Source organism: Aplidium turbinatum, chromosome 16, assembly GCF_918807975.1.
Source record: "Aplidium turbinatum chromosome 16, kaAplTurb1.1, whole genome shotgun sequence".
Taxonomy (NCBI): domain Eukaryota; kingdom Metazoa; phylum Chordata; class Ascidiacea; order Aplousobranchia; family Polyclinidae; genus Aplidium; species Aplidium turbinatum.
Genome location: NC_137487.1, coordinates 20345220 through 20366447, shown reverse-complemented (window position 1 = coordinate 20366447; position 21228 = coordinate 20345220). Strand labels below are relative to the sequence as shown.

The 21228-nt window shown below is 39.6% G+C and overlaps 1 protein-coding gene across 1 annotated transcript; it reads left to right on the top strand.

The window, feature by feature from the left end:
- The first annotated feature begins 1851 nt into the window (after nucleotides 1-1851).
- Nucleotides 1852-21154, top strand: LOC145785309 (uncharacterized). The gene is made up of 7 exons (XM_082596976.1): nucleotides 1852-2369; nucleotides 4970-5074; nucleotides 5630-5731; nucleotides 9744-9872; nucleotides 12525-12624; nucleotides 15321-15387; nucleotides 19755-21154. The coding sequence occupies exons 1-7, from the start codon at nucleotides 1852-1854 to the stop codon at nucleotides 20624-20626; spliced, it is 1893 nt and encodes a 630-aa protein (XP_082453102.1). The 3' UTR covers nucleotides 20627-21154.
- Nucleotides 21155-21228: the final 74 nt, after the last annotated feature.

Sequence of the window (21228 nt, the reverse complement as noted above, 5' to 3'; positions counted from 1 at the left end):
TCGCTATAAAGTTATCATGCGGAAGAACAACCATCAGAATGGCACCCCCAGACCAAGCACAGCGCCCTTGTCAGGGCGAACAGCACCAGCTGCTGTAGGTCAAGGAGTGACCATTTTAAAACTAAATGTTGAAGGCATCACCAACGCTAAACTAGACATCATCACACAGCTTGCCCACAACAACGATGCTGCGGTGATCATCATCCAGGAAACCCATTGCTTGACCCCGGAGAAGCTTAAGATTCCACACTTCGATCTTGCTGCCTGCACCCTCAGCAACAAGCATGGAATAGCAACATTCGTAAGAAAAGACCTTCACTGGATACTAGAGGCAACTTCCACAGCAGACGGTAATCTTGAATGGATCGCAGTACGAATACAGTATACGACTGTTGTAAATGTCTACAAACCTCCTCCAAGTAGACTTCTTCCGACATCATTACCATCATTTCCTGCACCCTGCATATATGCAGGGGATTTTAATGGCCGTCACACTGATTGGGGTTATTGCAACAACAACACTGATGGTGAAACTTTAAATGAATGGGCTTCTAAAAACGATTTTTCCTTTCTACATAATCCTCGGGACCCAGATAGTTTCCTATCCGGACGCTGAAACACAGGAACCAATCCTGATCTTGCTTTTGCAGGAGTACTCCTAGGCGAATCCATCCCAGATCGTAAAATCATAGAAAAATTTCCCAGATCTCAGCACAGACCCTCTATAATCTTTCCTGCATCTATTGTGCAACCGCCACCAACCAACCCAGTCAGACGCTGGAACTTTAGGAAGGCTAGATGGAAGCAATTCTCTGAAATCACGACTAAACTAGCTCATACGTTACCCCCACCCAATAATGCAGATGTCAATACCTCCTACACAGCCTTCACAAATTTGCTTCGCTATGCAGCAAAGCAGGCAATTCCTCGTGGACAACGAAAGGAATACATACCATGTTGGGACGAAACGTGCCAAAGTATGTACGAAGACCTGAATGACTCCGAAACACCTGAAGACTTCCAAGAAAGGTCTGAAAGCCCGATGCAACACCTCAACACCAAACTCCAGGAGCGATGGATTGAGACAGTCGAAGCTATAGACTTTACCCACTCCAGTCGTAAAGCATGGAACACAGTCAATCGCCTGACTGGAAGAAGTTCCAGAACCTGTTCGAAATGTCCTGTAACACCTAATGCCATTGCATCGCAGGTCGTGGAAAATGGACGACACCAACAAATAGACCGCAAATTTCAACGTAGAATCTCAACCCTCACATCAGAAATGTGGAAGGATGACACGCATAACAACGAACTAACTGAATACTTTTCGACCGAAGAAATGACTGAAGCCATAAAGTTACTGAAAGCTGGGAAGGCTCCAGGACCAGACCTGATTCACCCCGAATTCATACAAAACTTAGGAAAGGAAACAATTAATTGACTACGAAATTTTTATTCTCATTGCATGCGAACCCTAAAGATCCCTAAACTCTGGCGGAAAGCATTGATTGTTGCAGTCTCAAAACCAAACAAACCGGTAACTGACCCAAAGAGCTATCGCCCCATCTCTCTGTTGTGCGTCCCATTCAAACTACTGGAGCGCGTCTTACACCGACGAATGGAACCCGTTATTGACCCCAAACTCCCACAAGAACAGGCGGGGTTTAGGAGAGGAAGATCAACAGTTGACCTAGTAACCTTGCTCACACGGGAGTCACACAAAACATTGAAGATGGGTTTGAGGCCAACCTGAAGTCGGGAGCGGTCTTCCTCGACCTTACTGCGGCATATGATACGGTTTTGCTCAGTGGCCTCACTTACAAACTGCTGCAGATAATCCCAGATAGACACATGGTTAAGTTTATTGTCGAACTCATCTCCAACCGCAGCTTCATCCTTAAAACCAGCGATGGAAAGAAAAGCCGACAGAGGCGCTTAAGAAATGGAGTTCCGCAGGGATCTGTTCTCTCCCCAATGTTGTTCAACATCTACACTTATGACCTTCCAAATACTTCCTCTAACAAATACGTATACGCAGATGACCTGGCTATTCTTTATTCTCACCGCAAATGGGAAACAGTGCAGAACACCTTGACTAAGGATATGGACATTCTATTTTCCTATCTGCACCAATGGCGCCTCAAGTTGAGTGAAGCGAAGACTGTGACTTCTGCCTTCCACCTATGTAATAGAGACTCCAACAGGGAAATTAACATCCAAAATAATGGCCGGACACTTCCTTTTGAAGCCACACCCACATACCTTGGGGTTCGACTTGATCGGTCTCTTACATACAGCAAACATCTAGAACACTTACGCGGAAAAGTGACAGCTCTCTCTGCTCTCTTGAAACGTCTTGCTGGTACAAGGTGGGGTGCTAGCCCCTCAGTGCTAAGAACAAACCAAACAGTGGTGCCACGAGGCGTGGTGTGAACAATGGTCAAGCAGCACATCCCCCACTTCGCCAAGTATTCAGATCCCCGCCCGAGAACCAACTGGGACATGGCCTCTCTAGACTTGCCTCATCAAGGCGCAACCGTTTGCTCACTGGTGTTGGACACTATGGTGCAGACATGTTGCGTTGGGGCTTGGCAGAGAGTGCTGCTTGTGAGTGTGGTGAAATGCAGACGGCATCCCACATTATCAAGAATTGTCGGCTATACAGACCTCCTCATGGTATGGAAGGCCTAGTTTCTATCGATGACGACACCAGGCATTGGTTAACCAACGGATGCCCTGACATATAGCGACAACACGAGAGAAGAAGATCGACAAGACATAGCGAGAAACAACCATTACTTTTCTACTGTGGTTGCAAGTCCAAATTTTGGGAAACCGCCGGAGAAATTTGAGGGACCGTTTCGATCCCCCAAAACACTTTAAAAAAACATTGCTCAGGACCATGTGGCATCATCTCGTCCCCCTTCCGAATTTCACTAGTGAGCTCCTATGTTTAGTGATTGTGCTAAAACATAAGACAAGAAAGCATTTAGGGTCGTAAACTCTTTCAATGTGGAGAAAATTTAATCAACAGAAATAATCAGCCTACATAAGCAGCTGCTTTTGATTATTCCAACAAAGTTAGCCTAGCCCTATATAGTAATAATGTGTAAACCAGTTGGAATTCGGAAGTGCAACAGAAGCAATTAGCCTAGTTCAGATTATGCAAAGAAAGTGCTTAGGCTTATACCATTGAACTGACAGTCGTGGCGTAATTGTTACTGCGTGTGGCTCGCAGGCGAGAGCTTGGGGGTTCAACTCCTAGTATAAATCGCTTGCGGTTGTAACAGGTAAAACTTTGTTTTTGAAGTGTAGGCCTAACTGAATATCGAAGAATGAAAATTCATGAAAAATTAAATATTTAAACAACTTTTATTCCATGTCTAACATTAGATTTTGGTCTTATGACGTTAATAGTAAGATTGTTCATGACTTCTTAACATTATGGACGTGTGATCACGCCACAGGCTAAGCACAATTTGACTGATTTTTTATCTTCGATTTGTTTTGGAAATGCTCTCAGAGCGCATCAAATTGGAAGTGTGTTTCAAAGATTATAAAAAAATTTCGGACACCTAGTTTCGGAATAAAACAAAATTTGTCAATCACCTGCACGAAACTTGCCTCGTCAATTCCTTTGTTAATGGAAAATTTTCGTCAATTTATCAGCTTGTAATAAAGTTTAGCATTTGTATGACAAAAGAAAGCGTTTCAAAGCAAAGAGACTGTTTCAAAACACACTCAATGCTATTTCTTTTCCAAAAGTATCAAAAACTTTACATCAAACTTTCAAACTTTTACATTTACTTGGTTTATTTGATTCTTCTTAGATCATAATTTGTAGTTTTAAAACGACAAACACAGTTTTCTTTCAAGCCTGTAACTCGTTATTGGATGCTTTGTGTGTGTTGTTCTCAAGGTGATTGTATTCTCAGCGTCTTTCCTTTCTTTACCAATGTTTGTCCTAATTGTCAACAATAGATGTTCCTTCTGTGCTGGTTTAGACTTTATAACTGTTTCGTCAGGCAGGGATGGGCAAACTGGTTGCTCCAATCCTTTTATAACTTTTTAATGTAGATCATACATTCAGCGATTGTGAAATGAATGTACAGAATATAGCTATAGATGTTGCTATGTTAGTTTTTATCAACATAAGGCATGAGAGGTGACAGTTCTACCAGTAAAAACATTAATTTGTTAGTCAAAATCAAGATTACCAAAGTTAAGAAACTAGCATTTTGAGTATCAATCCAAATATCAAACTAACCACTTTATACATCGATTCAACGCCTACGGTCGTTGAATAAATTTTTTTATATAAAATTTGTCAACCACCAAACAAGTTGCTAGGAGGCTACAGGAGCATTGAATGAAGCTACCAGGACATGACTTGTCAACATCTGTGTCTTGATTCATTTCTTTTGTATCCCTTATTATAATGAAACGAATGAAAATACAAAACTACGAATGAAAATGCTCTGTCAGAACAATCAGGATAAAAGGTAACAAGGAAATATTTTATAAATTGGCACATTTCGCTTTCATCGCAATCCATAAGAACTTTATTTTATATTTTTTACTTTCAAAATTACCATCAATCTCCCAGCGACTTGTGACAAGTAGCCTTTTGGTTCCCAACCTGTTTCAATACATTCCTCCCTTTACTTTTGTTGAAGCCTTTCATTCGTCCCTTACTATATGAAAGCGTTGCGTATCAGTGTCGATAGACAGCACAGTTGTATCTTTGACACGTAACAGCAAGTTAACCTTTGCAAGGCGTCATAGCAAGGGTCTCACCACTAAGTTAAAACACGTAGCATATACCGAATACGTATACCAAGTTATAGTAGGCTACACCGAAACACGTACTCATTCTTGGTAAAGAGTTCTTCCTCTGTTAAGAACTACTGTTATAAATATGCAGAATATTTAAAGCACAAAACTTGCAATTTTATTTCCACAATTGCAGATGTCCAATGTGTAAAAGTCCCATTGCGTTGCCTGGCAACGGAGTGGATGGAATTTCCAGAAACATTACTTTGGAAAACGTCATTGAGAGCTTGGGAAAGGTAAAGTTTGTATCAATCAATCAGTCATTTATTTTTGTTCGGATGCAAGACAAAACGTAGTCACATGAGAAAACGAAAACATACAGTAATCTATAAATTTCCACAAAACAATTCAATTAATTTTCATTAAATTTTTTATTCAAGTTTTATTCGATAAGTTTATAAATAGCCTATTGCTATTATTTTGAATTTTAAATGCGTCTTCACCAGTGATATTGATTAATTGCATCAGCTTTTAGCAGAAACGTAAAAAATTTCGTTCTTGTGATTTGGTTTTCGTGACATTTCAATGGAACTTCTGATCTCGGTAGAACTACTACTGCTGACGTCACTGTTACTTCTCGCAACAGTAGTTTCGCTCCAACCATGTTCAACTTCAATAATCAATCAGTCATTTAGTTTTGTTGGGATGCAAAAACAAAGTGTCCATAAAAGAGAAAACAAACAAAAACATGCAGTATGCAGTCGTTTGTTGTATATTTTGAAACGGAGAAAATTTTGTAATAACTGAATGAAAACGAATCCACTACTCAAATAATGTTTTGTATTTTTTTTTGTAGCTTGCAGATTAAAATACATTATTGTTTATGTTTAGATGAAAGTCACTTCACAAACTGTTCAAAAAGAAGTTTTAAATCGTTCAAAAATTTCACAATTACAAGGTAAGCAACACGAACGCTTTGTTATGAACGTTGTATAGTTGTAGAATGAACTCTGCTTTCACTTCAGTTCCCACTTCAGGTAATAAATACTTCCAGATAGCACAAATATATATTATTGTATATTTACTGTCCATTGTGCATAATCAGAACAGGCTGTGCATAGCAGTACTTTTTAAACACAACTCTGTCAACAACAACAAGGAAGTTTTCAAAGGATACTTTGGGCTTGGTCTTTTATTGAAACCGACAAAATGGCTGTCATCAAAGCGCACGACTTTTGAAATACAAAAATTAAAAACAAAGAAAAATGACACAGTGTTTGTCTTAAAAAAATAAGATGCTGAGATGAATGCAAAATACTTTAACATTCCAAGATAGACCTAAAAACATTGGCATTTTTTCGGTTTGCGCTTGCGGCAAGGCTTGAGACTGAAGAAGATTCAAGCAAGAGACAAAGAAAAAGATGAAACGGTCTATGGCGGAACATAACATGCTTGTCGCAAAAAACTAAAGAATAACTAACAGTCACTATTATTTGACGAAATAAGGAAGTTGTAGGGGATTGCGGCAGATTGTGGCCACAGGCCACATTATCACGTAAGAACTGAAACTGTCTGCTGGCCACTCAAAATCTCGTCGTGGTCCGGCCCGCGGGCCGTATTTTGCCCGTCCCTGCTTTAAAAGAAGACTAATTTTACATTAAATACGAAATGCTAGAAGCAAAAACTAATCTTACATTAAATACGAAATGCTAGAGAACATACAGTATAACACAAACATATTGCCTAAACATTTGGAAACAACTTTAACTTGCTCACATACCTTGCTGAATTATAACTGTTTGTGGTTGAAAAAGTAACTTTTCTGCTCCAATCAAATGATATATTTCTGTTATTTGTTAACTTTGTTACATTAAAGTTATATTCATCATTATCAGAGACACGTGTCTATCGCTAAGTTCTTGCTACACTCGACTGCCGAGAAACACATGGTTTTGGGAAAAGTTTTGATGGCTAGTGTGGAGGCTACACCGGTATGGTTAGCGAAACACAATGCTGGCTGTCTAGTTCTATCAAGTAGTCAGGTAGTACTGACGCCAGGGAGATCGCTCCGTCTCAACTATATAATCCTGCTTGTAATCCTCATCAGTCGCTATCTCCACTTGCAGCAGAGTGGCGATAAATGCTAACTCACTCTTTGTCGCCAAATTGAAACCTGTCCATGCCTGAATGTTGTCTTGCCATCGTTAGTCTGCACAATTAGTGCTCAGCAATTTAGTAATCACTGAGCAGTAATCAGTTCAGGCTGGCAAGATAGCGTATGGTGTCACTGCAGTGAAGTCAGTAACTAGTGTCCAACAAATTGCGGTCTGGAAGGTTTGACATAATATCAGTGCTTCAATAAAATCATAAGTCAGGTGCAATTCCCCGTTACCAATATGTCATAGCCTACGTAGCATGTTTCACGGCAGCTACATTCTTCACTAACTGCGCATACGCACTGTACTAGTACATCTGCTATCGACGTGCTGTTGCTACTCGACGCTCAAATCTTCTTTAAGAATCTGAACCAGGTTTAACACAGCACAGTCGGTGAAACTTATACAAGTTCAGGGTTGTAATTTAATGTTATTGATGTTTATGTTCATAATGCTTACGTCACTCTGTCAAGTTGTCCACAACCTAGCCTAGTATTACGTCATAAATAACTATTTGCTTCAGATATGCATGCAGTTGTATGAAAAGCATATATGCATACATAAGCATAAGTGGTGTAAAAAAACACCGCTGGACGAAGACACTTTACTATAAGTACATCTCAATTTACAAGCGACATGACCCATATTTTATTCACCCCAAGGTGGTGCTATCATTTACTAACTTGTATCATCCGGATTTGAAATCAGGAGCTTGAAGCAGCTTTAAGTCAACTGGAGTTTAAAATTACTAATCGCCATTTATTACAATAGTTCGAAATACCGGCACTTGCGTACAGAGGTGTGCATTTGCGCGTTACTTTCGTCGTAGAAGTAGCCATAGCACCGCTACATTTTTGTTGGTGTAGCTGCTGCAGCAGCGGCGCTACCTTTTTTCAAATGTAGCTGTAGCGGATGGTAGCTACATTTATTTCAGTCGCACTCCCACTACCCGCTACATTTTAATTTTAAATGAAAAAAATGACTCGTGTTTTGAAGATTTGTTTTAAAACAATGCGAGACAAAATCATTTGACCATTGCGGGAAGCATCAAGCCACGTTGATACAGACAAGAGCGACACTAACACCAGTTACGACTCCGAGGATGAATTTGGCGTGTTGGTGCCATCGCATGAAACAGCGGTACGAAAGAAAAGTCAAATGTGGAGGCTTTTTTTTCAGACAGAAAGCAAGTCCTTGATCTTTTCCAGTGCCGATTTATTGGAACGTTTGTTCATTAGGTAGCCTATAGCTCTATGCTTCATTCCTTCCAGTGCTGCGGTGGAGAGACTTTTCTTCATGAAAGAAACGTGCTGAAGCCAAATCGGGCAGGACTCAATGACTCGCATTTTAAAGTGGTCGTGTTTTTGAAAGACGCGTAACAATAAGTTTCATCTAGCGAGAAAGTGTTTTCTCTTAAGAGGTAGAAATGGCAGTGTAAAGTGTTTGTGCTGAATTGTCTCCAGGCTGCTTTTGCGCTTCTGTTGTTTGTGTTAAACTGTATAAATATATGCTTAAATATAAGATTGTTATCAAACAAAGGAACTGGTACTGACTGCGTCCTATAAGTCCTATTTACTCACATTCCTAAGAACAATTGGCTTCCAAATTCTAGATGTAGCTTAATGGCACCGATGAGAAATCCAACACTATTTATTACCCCATTTCTTAATGTGAATCACGAAGTGGGTGATTGCCTACAAATAAGTAATCAAATGTGATGCTACCTGCCTTGTTCAATGTCATTATGATGTACTTATAATACATAATACTTACATTTATTTCATGATGAATATGTTTTATTATACAATTCCATTTGATGATACTCACTTGCCTTGACAATTTGTTGACAAAAGATGAAAAACGTCAGTGAAAATTTAAAATGCGCAGCCTACACCAAGTACCGTAGTTTTTCTTTCAAGCAGTTTACGTAAATAAAATATTGCAAATACGTCATTCAGTTGCGACAGCATGTCGCTATGGGTGGATATTATGTTTCTGCAAAAATTTTCCTTCCAATAATTGTGACAGTAAAAATTGTAGAGTCGTGTCATTTTAGTCAATGTCATGCTAACGTTAAATATTTAATTATGAGCGTCATTTTCTTTTTCTTCACCAATGTTTGTCCTTGTCAACAGTACAAGTTCCTTCTAGGCTGGATTAGGTTTTATAAAATTTTCATCAGTCAGGGATGGGCAAACTGGTTGCTCTGATCCTTTTATAACTTTTTAAAGAGAGTTCATTCATTCAGCGCTTCAGAAATGAATGTACGGTACACAATATAGCTATAGAAGTGGCAATGTTAGTTTATGACAGCATAATGTATGAGGGGTGACAGTTGTAGTGATAAGAACAATATTTGTAGGTCACAATCAAGATCAACAAAGTTAAGAAACTAGCATTTTTAGTATCAACTCAAACATTAAACTAACCACTTTGTACATCGATTCAACGTATGCGGTCGTTGAATAAATTTGTTTTTATAAAATTTGTCAACCACCAAACAAGTTGCTAGGAGGCTACAGCAGCATTGAATGAAGCCACCAGGATATGACTTGTCAACATCTGTGGCTTGATTCATTTTTTTTCTATCTTTTATTATAAGACCAATGAAAATACAAAACTCTCTGTTACTAGAGCAGCGTTATTTGTCTAATTAATGAAATTTGAAGATGTTGATTGTGAATTTTTTATAAAAATTAATCAATCTATTTTACAGAAATAATTAAGTTTATTTTTAATATTTTCTGGCATTTTCTTTGTAAGGAATTATTCCACATTTTTTGCTGCGCTAGAATAAAATACAATGGCTTCCAGAGTTAACGAAGAATTCCAATGTGCAATATGCATTGAACCTCTGAAGAGGCCCATTCGTGTGCTAACCTGTGGACATAGCTTTTGCCACAACTGTCTAACTGGACTCTGTCAAAGCAATCAGGATAAAAGGTAACAAGAAAATATTCTATAAATTGGCATATTTTGCTTTCATCGCAATACACAAGTACTTTATTTTATATTTTTTACTTTTAAAATCATCATCAATCTCCCAGTAGGATAACTTATGACAAGTGGTTTCCTTTTCACATCAGTGGTTCCGAAACTTTTACTTGAAAAACGTAACCAACGCATAGTTAAGAACCCGTTGAAGTGTCAGGTTGCAAAAAAAGACCAAAATATTTTACTTTAAGTTGGATGCAAAGTTGTCTTCTGACAATGTCTCAATCGACCAATTTAAAATCATCTCTCGAGGCAGATCTGATTTTCAAACTAAGATCATGGAAGCCTTAAGAATCAAACGTAACAATCCATCTCTCAACCGGCAGTTATTCACCTGTGGCTCATCGTTCCTTTTGTGTGTGTTCTAATTGTTTTGTCCAATGCCTGTAGTCTACACCTCACGTGATCTGTTTCCCACCGCATAATTTACTCGCAATCATTCTCGTATTATTTGTTCAGTTTGTGCTTTCAGTCCAGAGTGTCGTTACAGTTACAGTGCATAGTCAAATTTATCTTACGATTTTTCATTTTATGTATTGCATATTTAATTCCTGATGAGGACACACGTACGTGTCGAAAACGTTTGAGTTTATTTTATTTTAATTATGTTATATTTTGTGTGAAATAAAGTATGCTAAACCCGCTAAAGTTACTATGTTTTATTTCTCTAAAGTTGTCTTCCTTCTGCAAACTTAAAGCCGCAAATGAAATACAATACGACAATGTAAGCTAAGTTCAAAAGTTTGCCAAGTTGTGCCATGCAAAGTGGTGATGATGATGGCGTATGAGCGATCTTTCCAGGCTAGATTGGAGGGCAGGAAATCTTCAGCCACTCAGCAGTCTCGTCGTCCAGGACCCTCAGACCATGCGCACCGTGTGGAGGCCGGTGGGTTAGGCAGTAGTGGATGACATGGTCTGCGGTCTGTTCCGTGGCACCACACTCGCATTCTGATGAAGGAGCCAGGCCCCACTTGTGCATGTCCGAACGAAAGCGGCCGACGCCAGTTCGCAGGCGGTTAAGCCTGACCCACGCAAGCCTTGCGAGGAACATCCCTGGTGGACGGGGATCGGCGTCGGGTATGAAGTCACGGAGCGTGGAGGTGTGATTTTGCCACTCCGTGTTCCACATGTGGTTCGTCCAGTGTGCCGCACTTAAACCAAGTTCTTCTGCGTTCTTAAGGAGTTGTTGTGCGGCAGGCACAAAGGGGCGTCTTGATTTCAGCCGCTGCTTTATAGGTGGTGGTCGCTTGAATGTTGCATGGAGGAGATGGTCCGGGTCCAAAGCGCGGCAAACGAGAGAAATCGTGGCTCTTTTACGGCGTAGCTCAGCGGGTTGGATGCCTGCTAGGATGGGTAGGCAGTCCGTTGGAGTGGGACGCAGGCATCCAGTCACAATACGCAGTGCGTCGTTGATGGCGGTATCAATCTGGTGAGTGTGAGAACTACAACACCAGACCGGCGCGCAGTACTCAGCGGTGGAATGAACAAGGGCTAGGGTAGCTGTACGAAGAGTTTTAGCACCAGCTCCCCAGCCGGAACCCGCCAATCGCCTCAAAAGTGCGACGCGTGTAGATAGTTTTTTGCGCAGTGAATTCAAGTGCCGGCGGTACGTGAGTGACCTGTCCAGGGTTATGCCGAGGTATGTAGGTTCGGCACAGTAGGGCAGGCGTTCCCCATCAATCTTGATGTTTATCTCACGCTGTGCCTCCCGGTTGTTAAGGTGGAAGGCCGCCGACACTGTCATTGACTTGCTGAGCTGTAGCTTCCATTTCTGGAGGTATGCTGATAGTGTTTGCATGTCTTGGCTGAGGTTCCTCTCCACTGACTGCCAGTTTCCTGCTGAGTGCAGGAGTGCCAGGTCGTCTGCGTAAGCATATTTCCTGGAGATGGTGGGGGGCAAGTCGTGGGTGTGTATATTGAACAGGAGAGGAGCCAAGACCGAGCCCTGTGGGACGCCGTTTTTAAGCCGGCGTAGTCTGCTTCGACGACCGCTACCGGTTGTGAGGGTAAAACTGTGGTTTTGCACAAGTTCCATCATCATATGGACCATGTGTCTGTCAGGGAGCAGACGGAGTAACTTGCAGGTAAGGCCGCTATGCCATACGGTATCATAGGCAGCCGTGAGATCAACAAACACGCCGCCAGCCTTCTTCTTAGCCGAGAAGCTGTCCTCAATGTCTTGGGTCATAAGTGTGACCTGATCTACGGTTGATCGTTCGTGTCGGAAACCAGCTTGTTCACGGGGGAGCTGCGGATCTATTATTGGTTCGACACGGGCGTAGATGAGTCTCTCGAGGATCTTGAAGGGGATGCAGAGCAGTGAGATTGGACGGTAACTCTTCGGGTCCCCTGGGGGCTTCTTCGGCTTAGGAACTGCAACCACAAGGGCTCTTCTCCAGGGCTCAAGGCCACAAGGGCTCAAGGGCTATTCTGGGAATTTTCAGGTGGCGCAAACAGCAGGAAAGGAAGTCTTTTAACCAATGCCAATGCAAAGTGGTGCAATTGATCAACAAAGCTAACTTTATGTGAAAATAAAGCGTCGTTTTGTCATATCCGATAGATTAAAACACAAAGCTTACAATTTCACTGCAATCATTTCAGATGTCCAACGTGTAGAAATCCCATTACTTTGCCTGGCAACGGAGTAGATGGAATATCTCGAAATTTCACTTTGGAAAACGTCATTGAAAGATTGGGAAAGGTGAGGTTTGCATAAAGATTTTACATAAGAAGTTTTCTTTTGGTTTTGGGCTGACAGTTTGCACGTGAAAAGTTGTAGAACAACGAGCACGAAGATCTAATACGCTTTGCAATTGTAAGACATAAGACAAACTCCTGTATCGTATGTGAAGTAAAAACCAAATATAATGAAATGTGTTAACTTCGACTTCACAAATCTGTGTTCAAATAATAATTGCATTTAATTTTAAATGTCACCATACTCGTTATCTACAGTTTTGAAGGTTCACTTTTGGTTCGAGATCTGAGTAACCCATAGAGTTTAAATCAATAAAAATTCTAGGATATATCTCGCACGTTACTTGACCAAGCACTTCCAATTGAAATCCAATACATTTTTGCTTTACTTGCTTTTGACAAATCGCGTTATTTTCCTGCTTTTGATGTCAACAGTATTGGCGCCGACTTGACCGAAAGTCAAAAGTTGATGATTGATATAGTCAATCATTAACCATGTAAGCTTGGCTGCTGCGCCTGGATGTAACAACGTGATCTGTGGCGGCCTCAAACGCAAGAAGAAGAACCATGTAAGCTGAAAACCATGTAGCCTACTTCGCTAATGGTGGTTGGCAAAAACTCTCAGTTTTCAACGTCGTTTGGTTAATTTAACAGAAACATAACAAGAACTTTTATAACTTTGACTGCACAACTCATGTTCAAGTAGAAGCGGATCCAATAAGTAATTTTATGGTGTGGGGGGAATTCAACAAAACACAAAAATGTGTGAGTGTCTAACAACATCAATTTACCTTATTTTCTGCGAATAAAGTTGATTTTTTTACATTTTATGGTGGGTGTAGCGGACGTGGCGTGTTACATATTGAAACGCTCACTCATACACAGCAGTCGTCACGACTACAACATCCTTGGGAACAATGGCGGCTAGGAGTGACCAGGACACAGCAGTCGTCCGTGCTACACGTATTGATTTATTCTAAATCCAAGTGTGGAGGCGAAGATATAACACAGCAAGCATGATGTCAAGTATAACTAAAACCAGAGGATTAAAGAGAAAACACCAGAACTAAAAATTAGTAGCACCGTAACCAAAAATAAACGAACCCAACAACGCTCTATACTGTCATATACGCTCTATACTGTCATTACTGAGGTGAGATAATAATGTTATGGTTTTATTTATTGTCCCTCTACAACAGCTATGGTCTTTTAGCGACAGGGCTCGTTTTTAATTTCTATCAGGTTTACGATGTTATCACATTATTACCCGACTCATTCTCACTGCGCTATGCAGGATAGAACACAATCGGTACCGTTTTTAAAGTCTTCGGTTTGACCCGACCTGGAATCGATCTCAGACCTACCAGCACCAGAGCCGAAGGCGAAACCACTCGGCCACTGAGCTGGTTACTGAGGTGAGAGTCACATGTCTTGGTTGCAGCTACAAAGGAATTCTAGTTTTGATTAAAAATGCACTGCTTGGAGCGTTGCAATCACCATACACAAATGCACAATGTAACAAAACCGCAAAACTACGTTTGTATAAGGTAATTGCCAGGATCCGAATGAAATGAATGATCAGAATGTGACTAGGCACTCTTGGATATCCAGTGCGTTGAATTCCATTGCGAGACGCGAGGACTGCTCTGTAAGCCTTCGGGTTACACAAATCACATAGATTCCTGAATCCTGAAGCGAAGCAAGAGTGAGTGACGCCAGAGAAAGCTCTCAAGAGGTACAGTGAGCGATTGCTCCAACTTCCTTCTCCACCTCCCTGGATCCGCCAATGTGTTCAAGAAACACTTCTACGATTATTTTCAAATATACAAAAAAAAAATCGTCACCACTAGCATAGACAAGGGAGACCAGCAGAGGTGGGAGAAAAGCGCCATTTTTTGGTAGCGATTGCATGGCTACATTTTTGTCGGTGTAGCGGCTGCAGTAGCGATGCTACTGTTTTCCAATGTAACGAAGAGATGCTATACTTATTTCAGTCGCATTTCTGCTACCCGCTACTAATTTAAAGTGTACAAAAAAGAACTACAACCTCTGGAGACCAGGGAGATTTTTGAAATTGGGCCAGGGATTTGTTAGACTCAGAATCTTTTGAAAGGTTCTAGATCTAAGTTTTTCAATTGATGTCAACTTTTCTAGAAAAAAGTTTCTAACTGTTTGGAAATTTTTGGTTCTTGTATGCATGTATAGCTCTTTCCACACAATCATCCATTTTTCCCTGTACTGATTTTTTTTAAAGGTGGCTTGGATATTTCCCTGATATCCAACTTAATTTTTTCTCACACATAGATTTTTTAAAAAATCAAACTATAGTTATTACTATCTGAATTCTTAACAGCCTGTTTCACCTCAAACGGATCATCCGTTTTCCGTTGATGATCCGTTTGAGGTGAAACAGGCTGTTAAGAATTCAGATAGTAATAACTATATTTTGATTTAATTCGCTCTGCTTTGCTTTTTTGCTTAGCATTGAGCACTTTTTGTAGTATTAATAGTTTTCATTGTTTAATTTTTTTTAGATATTCGTTTTATATAAATTTAATTAAGCAAAATGGATTCTCCCTAACTACCAGCGCAATCTTGGCAACCCATTTTTAAAGTTGTTGACTAAGAAACTTCTGCAATATTTGAATGAAAACGAATCCACTACACAAAGCTTGCTTAAGGTGCGTCGTTTATTTTCAGGTGGAAGTCACTTCACAAGCTGTTGATAAAAAAGTTCTAACTCCTTCAGAAATCAAACAATTACGAGGTAAGCAACACCAACAATTGTTATGGAATGCTGCGTAAATGGAATACAAGAACACTTTATTGTGAACGCTGTAGTTGTAGAAATTACTCTGCTCTCACTTCAGTACCCACTCCAGGTGATGAAAAGTTCCAGATAACACAAACGTATTACAATGTAAGCATTGTAGCCTATATACTCAACACATGTTCTGCATAGCAAATAGTTCTTAAACTGAAGTTTGTCGACTAAAAGCATTTCAAAAAAATTTGGTTTTGCATTAATTTACGTGACGCCAATGGAAAGTTAAAATATTTTTATTGATTTCAAAGCCAAAGGCCATGAAAACTCTCCGATTTATTAGTGATATTGTACGCTGTTATGCTTGCTCCATTGTGAGACAAGATATGGAATGTGTATTAACTTGATGAATGTTGTATTGTGTTATTTTGTTGCCCGGGCAGGTGATTTTTGCTTGGAAACTAAATTGATGATTAGTAGATAAGAATTGGTGTCTGAATTGCATTTTGATGCCAGCAAACATCGTGTACTCAATAGCGTACCACAAAGGTTTGATGAAAATCATTTTGGCTATATGTCATAAAAAGTCATTTGTCATAAAAGAGTCTATACCAGAGGCGTGCAACATACGGCCCGCGGGCCAGAGCACGGCCCGCGGTACCCATTTACGTGGCCCGCACATTCTTCATCAAGTAGCCCATTATTTTTAAATACTTTTCACTGTTAGATCGGAAGATGTTGTTATTTGTAACGTCATCATTAGCATTATTGACTTTTAGCATTATTACATCATTAGCATTATTTTTGCGTCATTAGTAAGCGTTGTAGAAAACCGCCTTGTTCTTCTTGCAATCATTCAGTGACATAAATCTTACTTTATGGTGCAGTGTGGTGAATATATTGATATTTATTCTACAAAAAGCTTAGCATAGTAAAAATGTCTACAAGTAAGAAAAGGAAGGTTGATTATAAAAGGCGGAAGTTCAACAATGAGTGGTGTATAAATTACTTCGTTGTTCAACACAATCAAGATCAGGCCCGCAACCAGCAACTATTTTCGGGGGGGGCATTTAATTTTTATCAAAGAACTAGCATTAAAATGATGCATTGTGACATTTTTATGTTAATGTCCACGCCCATTGATAAGGGACAAGGGCATCCAGGCCGGATAGCGACTGTCAAAACAGCGACTGTCATAATGGCGACTTCATAATAGCGACGTAATGAAGTGAGCGACATTCCAAACAGCGATTGTATAAATGCCGACTGCATTAAAACAGCGACTGTTATGATAGCGACTACGCAGTGTTTGCCTATTTGTGCGTGCATACGTGTGTAGAGAGGTGTGGGGGATGGAAGGTATGTGTGGAGGGGGTGAAAGAGTGCATGTGCGCGTAAGCCTTGGATTTAATAAAAGAAGTGAGGTCGCTGTTGTGGCAGTCGCTGTTTTTGATGAATCGCTGTCGTGTAGTCGCTCTATTGACAGTCGCTGTTTTAAATGAATCGCTGTCGTGTGGTCGCTCTATTGACAGTCGCTGTTCTGACAGTCGCTATTTGGAACCCGAGCCGGGACAAGAGAGTGTGGCACTACCATGTTACGGTTCAGTGGTCATAACTTATGTCAATCACGTTTTTGTTTAGTACAGCATTAAAGGAAACTAGCCATTGTAACCTTTTCTCATTTAGCTATGACTACCCAAGGAAGAAAATTACGATAATACAAATATTTACAAATGCCTAAGCCCAACTGAGTAGCTTATTCATCACGCTGTCGTAGCTGCTTTTGATCTCGAATTATTTAGTTGTTTTTAAACGCTTTTTATGGTGATGATGGATGCTGACATTATGTATACGCTAACGAAACAGATAATGAGGATGCCAGCCTAATTTATCGAACAAAATCGTTAGCATGGCTTCCAACCAGCGTAGCCTACTTTCGGTTTCGATAGTCTACACTCTACAGAAGGGTTTCCCAAACTTTTTTGGGCCACGGACCACTATTTGTGAATCTGTTTATTCGCGGACCCCCAATTCCAATACAATGGTAAAAATGAATAAAACCGAATTTTGTTTATTTAAAAAACTGACAACATCAATGGGATTGCTTCTTATTGCATAAGTCATCAATTCTGGGAGTTATTTGTGAAAGGCAAACTCTTAAGTCAGGGTCCACGGAAAGTCTGGATCTGCATTTTGTTTTCATGTTGGTAAGAGCTGAAAATGCTGTCTCACACATGTAGGTCGTGGCAAAAGGCAATAAAATTTTAGTTTCCTTTTGCGATAGCAATGGATATTCCTCCACAACACTCAACCAGAAAGATGTAATAGCTGTTTCTGTTTGATTGAAACTAAGCATTAAAGTTCGATCAGATGATAATTCGGCTAATTCTTCTTCCTCGCGTCCTGACAGATCAGTCTTTGTTAGCCTACAAAGAAAGGGTTTAAAATCCAGTCGAAATTCTCATATGTCTCTTTTAAAAAGTACTTCTTGAAATGTGCAGAAAGCAATTCCAAATGTTGTGTAACGTCAGAGAAAATCAACTCTGTATTAATTAAGAACTGCGGCAATTATCTTTGACTGGGTAGGCTACGTACTGTACAACGCATATGTGTGACTCTTTAATTTCTTGTCATATCGCCACGGACCACCAGTGCAGTCGTCGCGGACCACCAATGGTCCGCGGACCACAGTTTGGGAAACCCTGCTCTACAGTATGGCTGTACGACTGTACGTGTACGACGCACGTCTATTCATAATACATTTCATACTGCATAGAACGCTTAAAATTTTTTCAAAAAATTTCGGGGGGGGCAAATGCCCCCAATGCCCCCCCCTGGTTGCGCGCTTGATCAAGATGTTGTTTGCCTGATTTGTCAAAACACTATAGCAGTAATGAAAGAGTACAGTATCAAGCGAGACTACTGTGCAAAACACTCTGCTAATTATTATAGCATGATAGCATTGCATTATGAGAACAGTTCTTTTCAAAAATGAAGCTGTTCAAGACAAAATGCAGGAATCAGCTTACAGATGAGCACTTGTCAAGTCAACTTCGAGTTGCCACTTCCTCCGTCAAAGCTGACACTGGCAAGATCTCTGGACAGAGAAGATATTAGACATCTCACTCAATGTGTAACTTGATTGTGTGTACTTTTCCATTAAATAATTTTTTCATATAAAGTCATGTGTTATTCGATGGACTGGCCCTCAGCATCATTATAATTGTACGTTGTGGCCCATTGCGATAAACAGTTGCACGCCGCTGGTCTATACTATAAAAGGAACAAAATTTAAAATGATTCTAAAAAGTGTGGATAATGTAAAATTAATAAGCTTCAGTGGCAAAATTGTTTCCTTTTGCATTAATTTGCGCATAAAACATTAAGGAATCTGATTGGAAATTTTTCAGACTAGGCTACAATGAATTGTAAGTTATCCAACTCAAATCGAGCTAAACAGCGCGACATTAATAGGCTACTTTTCCTTTTGCCTTGTATATGTAAATAGTCATTTTTTATCATCGCTATTGTGATAACGAAACATCGGTGAGGCATAATTGGCATAAAAATGTGAGCAATAATTTTGCAAGTTAAATGAGAGACAGTCATGCGAATTATCAAAAGACTTGTTAATGTTATGTCTTCAAAAATAAGCAAGCCCACACACCACATCAACTTAGTGTTAACGTGTGTTTTTAACTTCAGTGCGTCATAATATCATAAAACTTTGATCATTGCGTCACAGAGCAACCAACTTTGAAGACCACTAGTGCACATTAAACATTGCAAAAGTCATTGGTACCCGACACAAGATGGCGTACGAGATTCGAATTAACCTAACTTTCACCACCTGCCGCAGCTAACCAAACCGGAACCTTCTGGCAGAACATGAGTTCAGGATAATTGTGTATTGAGTGAAAACAATATGGAGATGTCCCGATACCAGGATTTAATTGATTAAATCTTTATCCTCGGACTTGAAAAGCTTAATCCTAGCAGTTTCACATACTTGTAGAGGCTTTGAACCAGTGATGCAAAGAATGACAGAGTGAAGTTTTCTATTATTAAAGTGTTGATAACAGGAAACTATTTTATCCACTAGGTGTCGCTGCATGGAGAGCATTGCTTAGAATGCGTTGCTCAAGCGCACACCCTGAGAGTCGTACCAGCGCCATTTGATCTTGAAGCTTCTTCGTTCACGAAGTCACGCGCTTACCAATTTAGCTAGCGGGGAGGACAAATTGCGATTTCGTAATTCAACTGAATACAAGTTTGAAATGTAATTCAAACTTTGCTTTTATTCAAGTGCAAAAACCGAATCTCTGATAGTTGCTATGACTTTATTTTTTTCATTTTATGATTTTTGACAGATTTCGCAGTGAGCTATCACCAACAAAACAACTTTCATGAAGCGGTGAAAAACCTGGAAATAATCATCAACCGTGTCGAAGGATGGAACAAGTTACAACCAAGCATCGACCTAGCTGAATATTTGTTGAGTTTGCGAAGCATTCTAGGAGTGGAAAATGTTAGTGTGAAAATTGTTTGTGATAAAATTGCATCCATTGTTGATGAAAATCAATCGTCACGCTTGATCGATCAAGTACGTGACGTTTGTGATGAGAACATTATGAAATTAATTTTAAACTTGGCGAATGTGGGAGAATGCGATTACGCAATCTCATTGGCTCGTTGTAGATTTCAATTTATTAAGAATCACTACGACGGGGAAAGCAGGTTAGATAAGCTTCAAAATGTTGGTTGGTTGATGACGCAAATATGTTTAGCATTATCAAAACAAAACAAACAAGAACAAATCAAAGAACAATATTCATTTATCAGGGAAAGTGTTGATTGTATGCAAAGTATAGATAACGCAGATCTAAAAGTTAAATGCAAACAAATTACTTGTTTTTTATGTGACTTTGGTTTCTGCTGCACGGAAGCAGCTGATTATTACAAATCAATCGCAATATACACATCTGCAATTACATTAATAAAGACAACTTCCTATGTTGAAGCAAATCAATATATGATATTTGGATTGTGCCACAATAATATGGGATCTTCGTTTGAAAAAACTAACCAACTCGTTGAAGCAAAAGCCGCCTACATAAAGGCCATTGAAATCTACAACACAGCAAGTGATTGGCCGAGTGAGGAAATTAAATTAATAAGTATTTCTAATTCTGTAAAAGGTTTGGAGAATCTTGAACAAAATTTTTTGCACAATCAATTTTGATTTTTTTTTGTCATTTTTGAACGCAGCGCCCCACAAAACCTACAACACAAAACATCGAAATAACAAAACTCAAAACTTGGAGAACTCGATATGGTAAAATTCTTGCATTGCATCAGATTTTATGGCAATGTTTGCTTTAATTCTCACATTTATTTCCTTGTTATTATTATCGCTTTGTTTATGGTTTCAAAACATAAAGAAGGCCCATAAACTCTAACGCATTGTTCGGTGGCAGATATTATTTTGACTATGACTTGCTTGTATTGTATCAAACATCTACTGTGTATTAAAACTTTGATCAAATGAAACTTTTTGCTTGTGATAATTACAGAGGTTTCGCTATCATCGATTCTTGCTTACAATCTTTTGTATCTTTAAGCGTGTGAATAAAAACTTCTAAATAATATTGTAGACGTTGCAATAGATTGAGTTTCGCTTTTAGCAGCATGATTGTTGCTTACTTCATAAATGTAGATATTAACGACCTGTGTTAGCCTGACGTTGCAAGTTCACTCTGGTGGTAGTGGTTTGCACTAGCCTTCGGAACACAGTTTCCTAGTCATGTGCTATGATGATTCATAGTAGCAATTATTTTAGATTTT

Excerpts from the sequence above, each read along its gene's own strand:
- LOC145785309 (XM_082596976.1), top strand. The coding sequence starts at position 1,852 with ATGGTTAAGTTTATTGTCGAACTCATCTCCAACCGCAGCTTCATCCTT. Across the intron at positions 2,370-4,969 it reads AAACGTCTTGCTGGTACAAG|ATGTCCAATGTGTAAAAGTC; the intron begins GTGGGGTGCTAG and ends CCACAATTGCAG. Across the intron at positions 9,873-12,524 it reads CAAAGCAATCAGGATAAAAG|ATGTCCAACGTGTAGAAATC; the intron begins GTAACAAGAAAA and ends CAATCATTTCAG.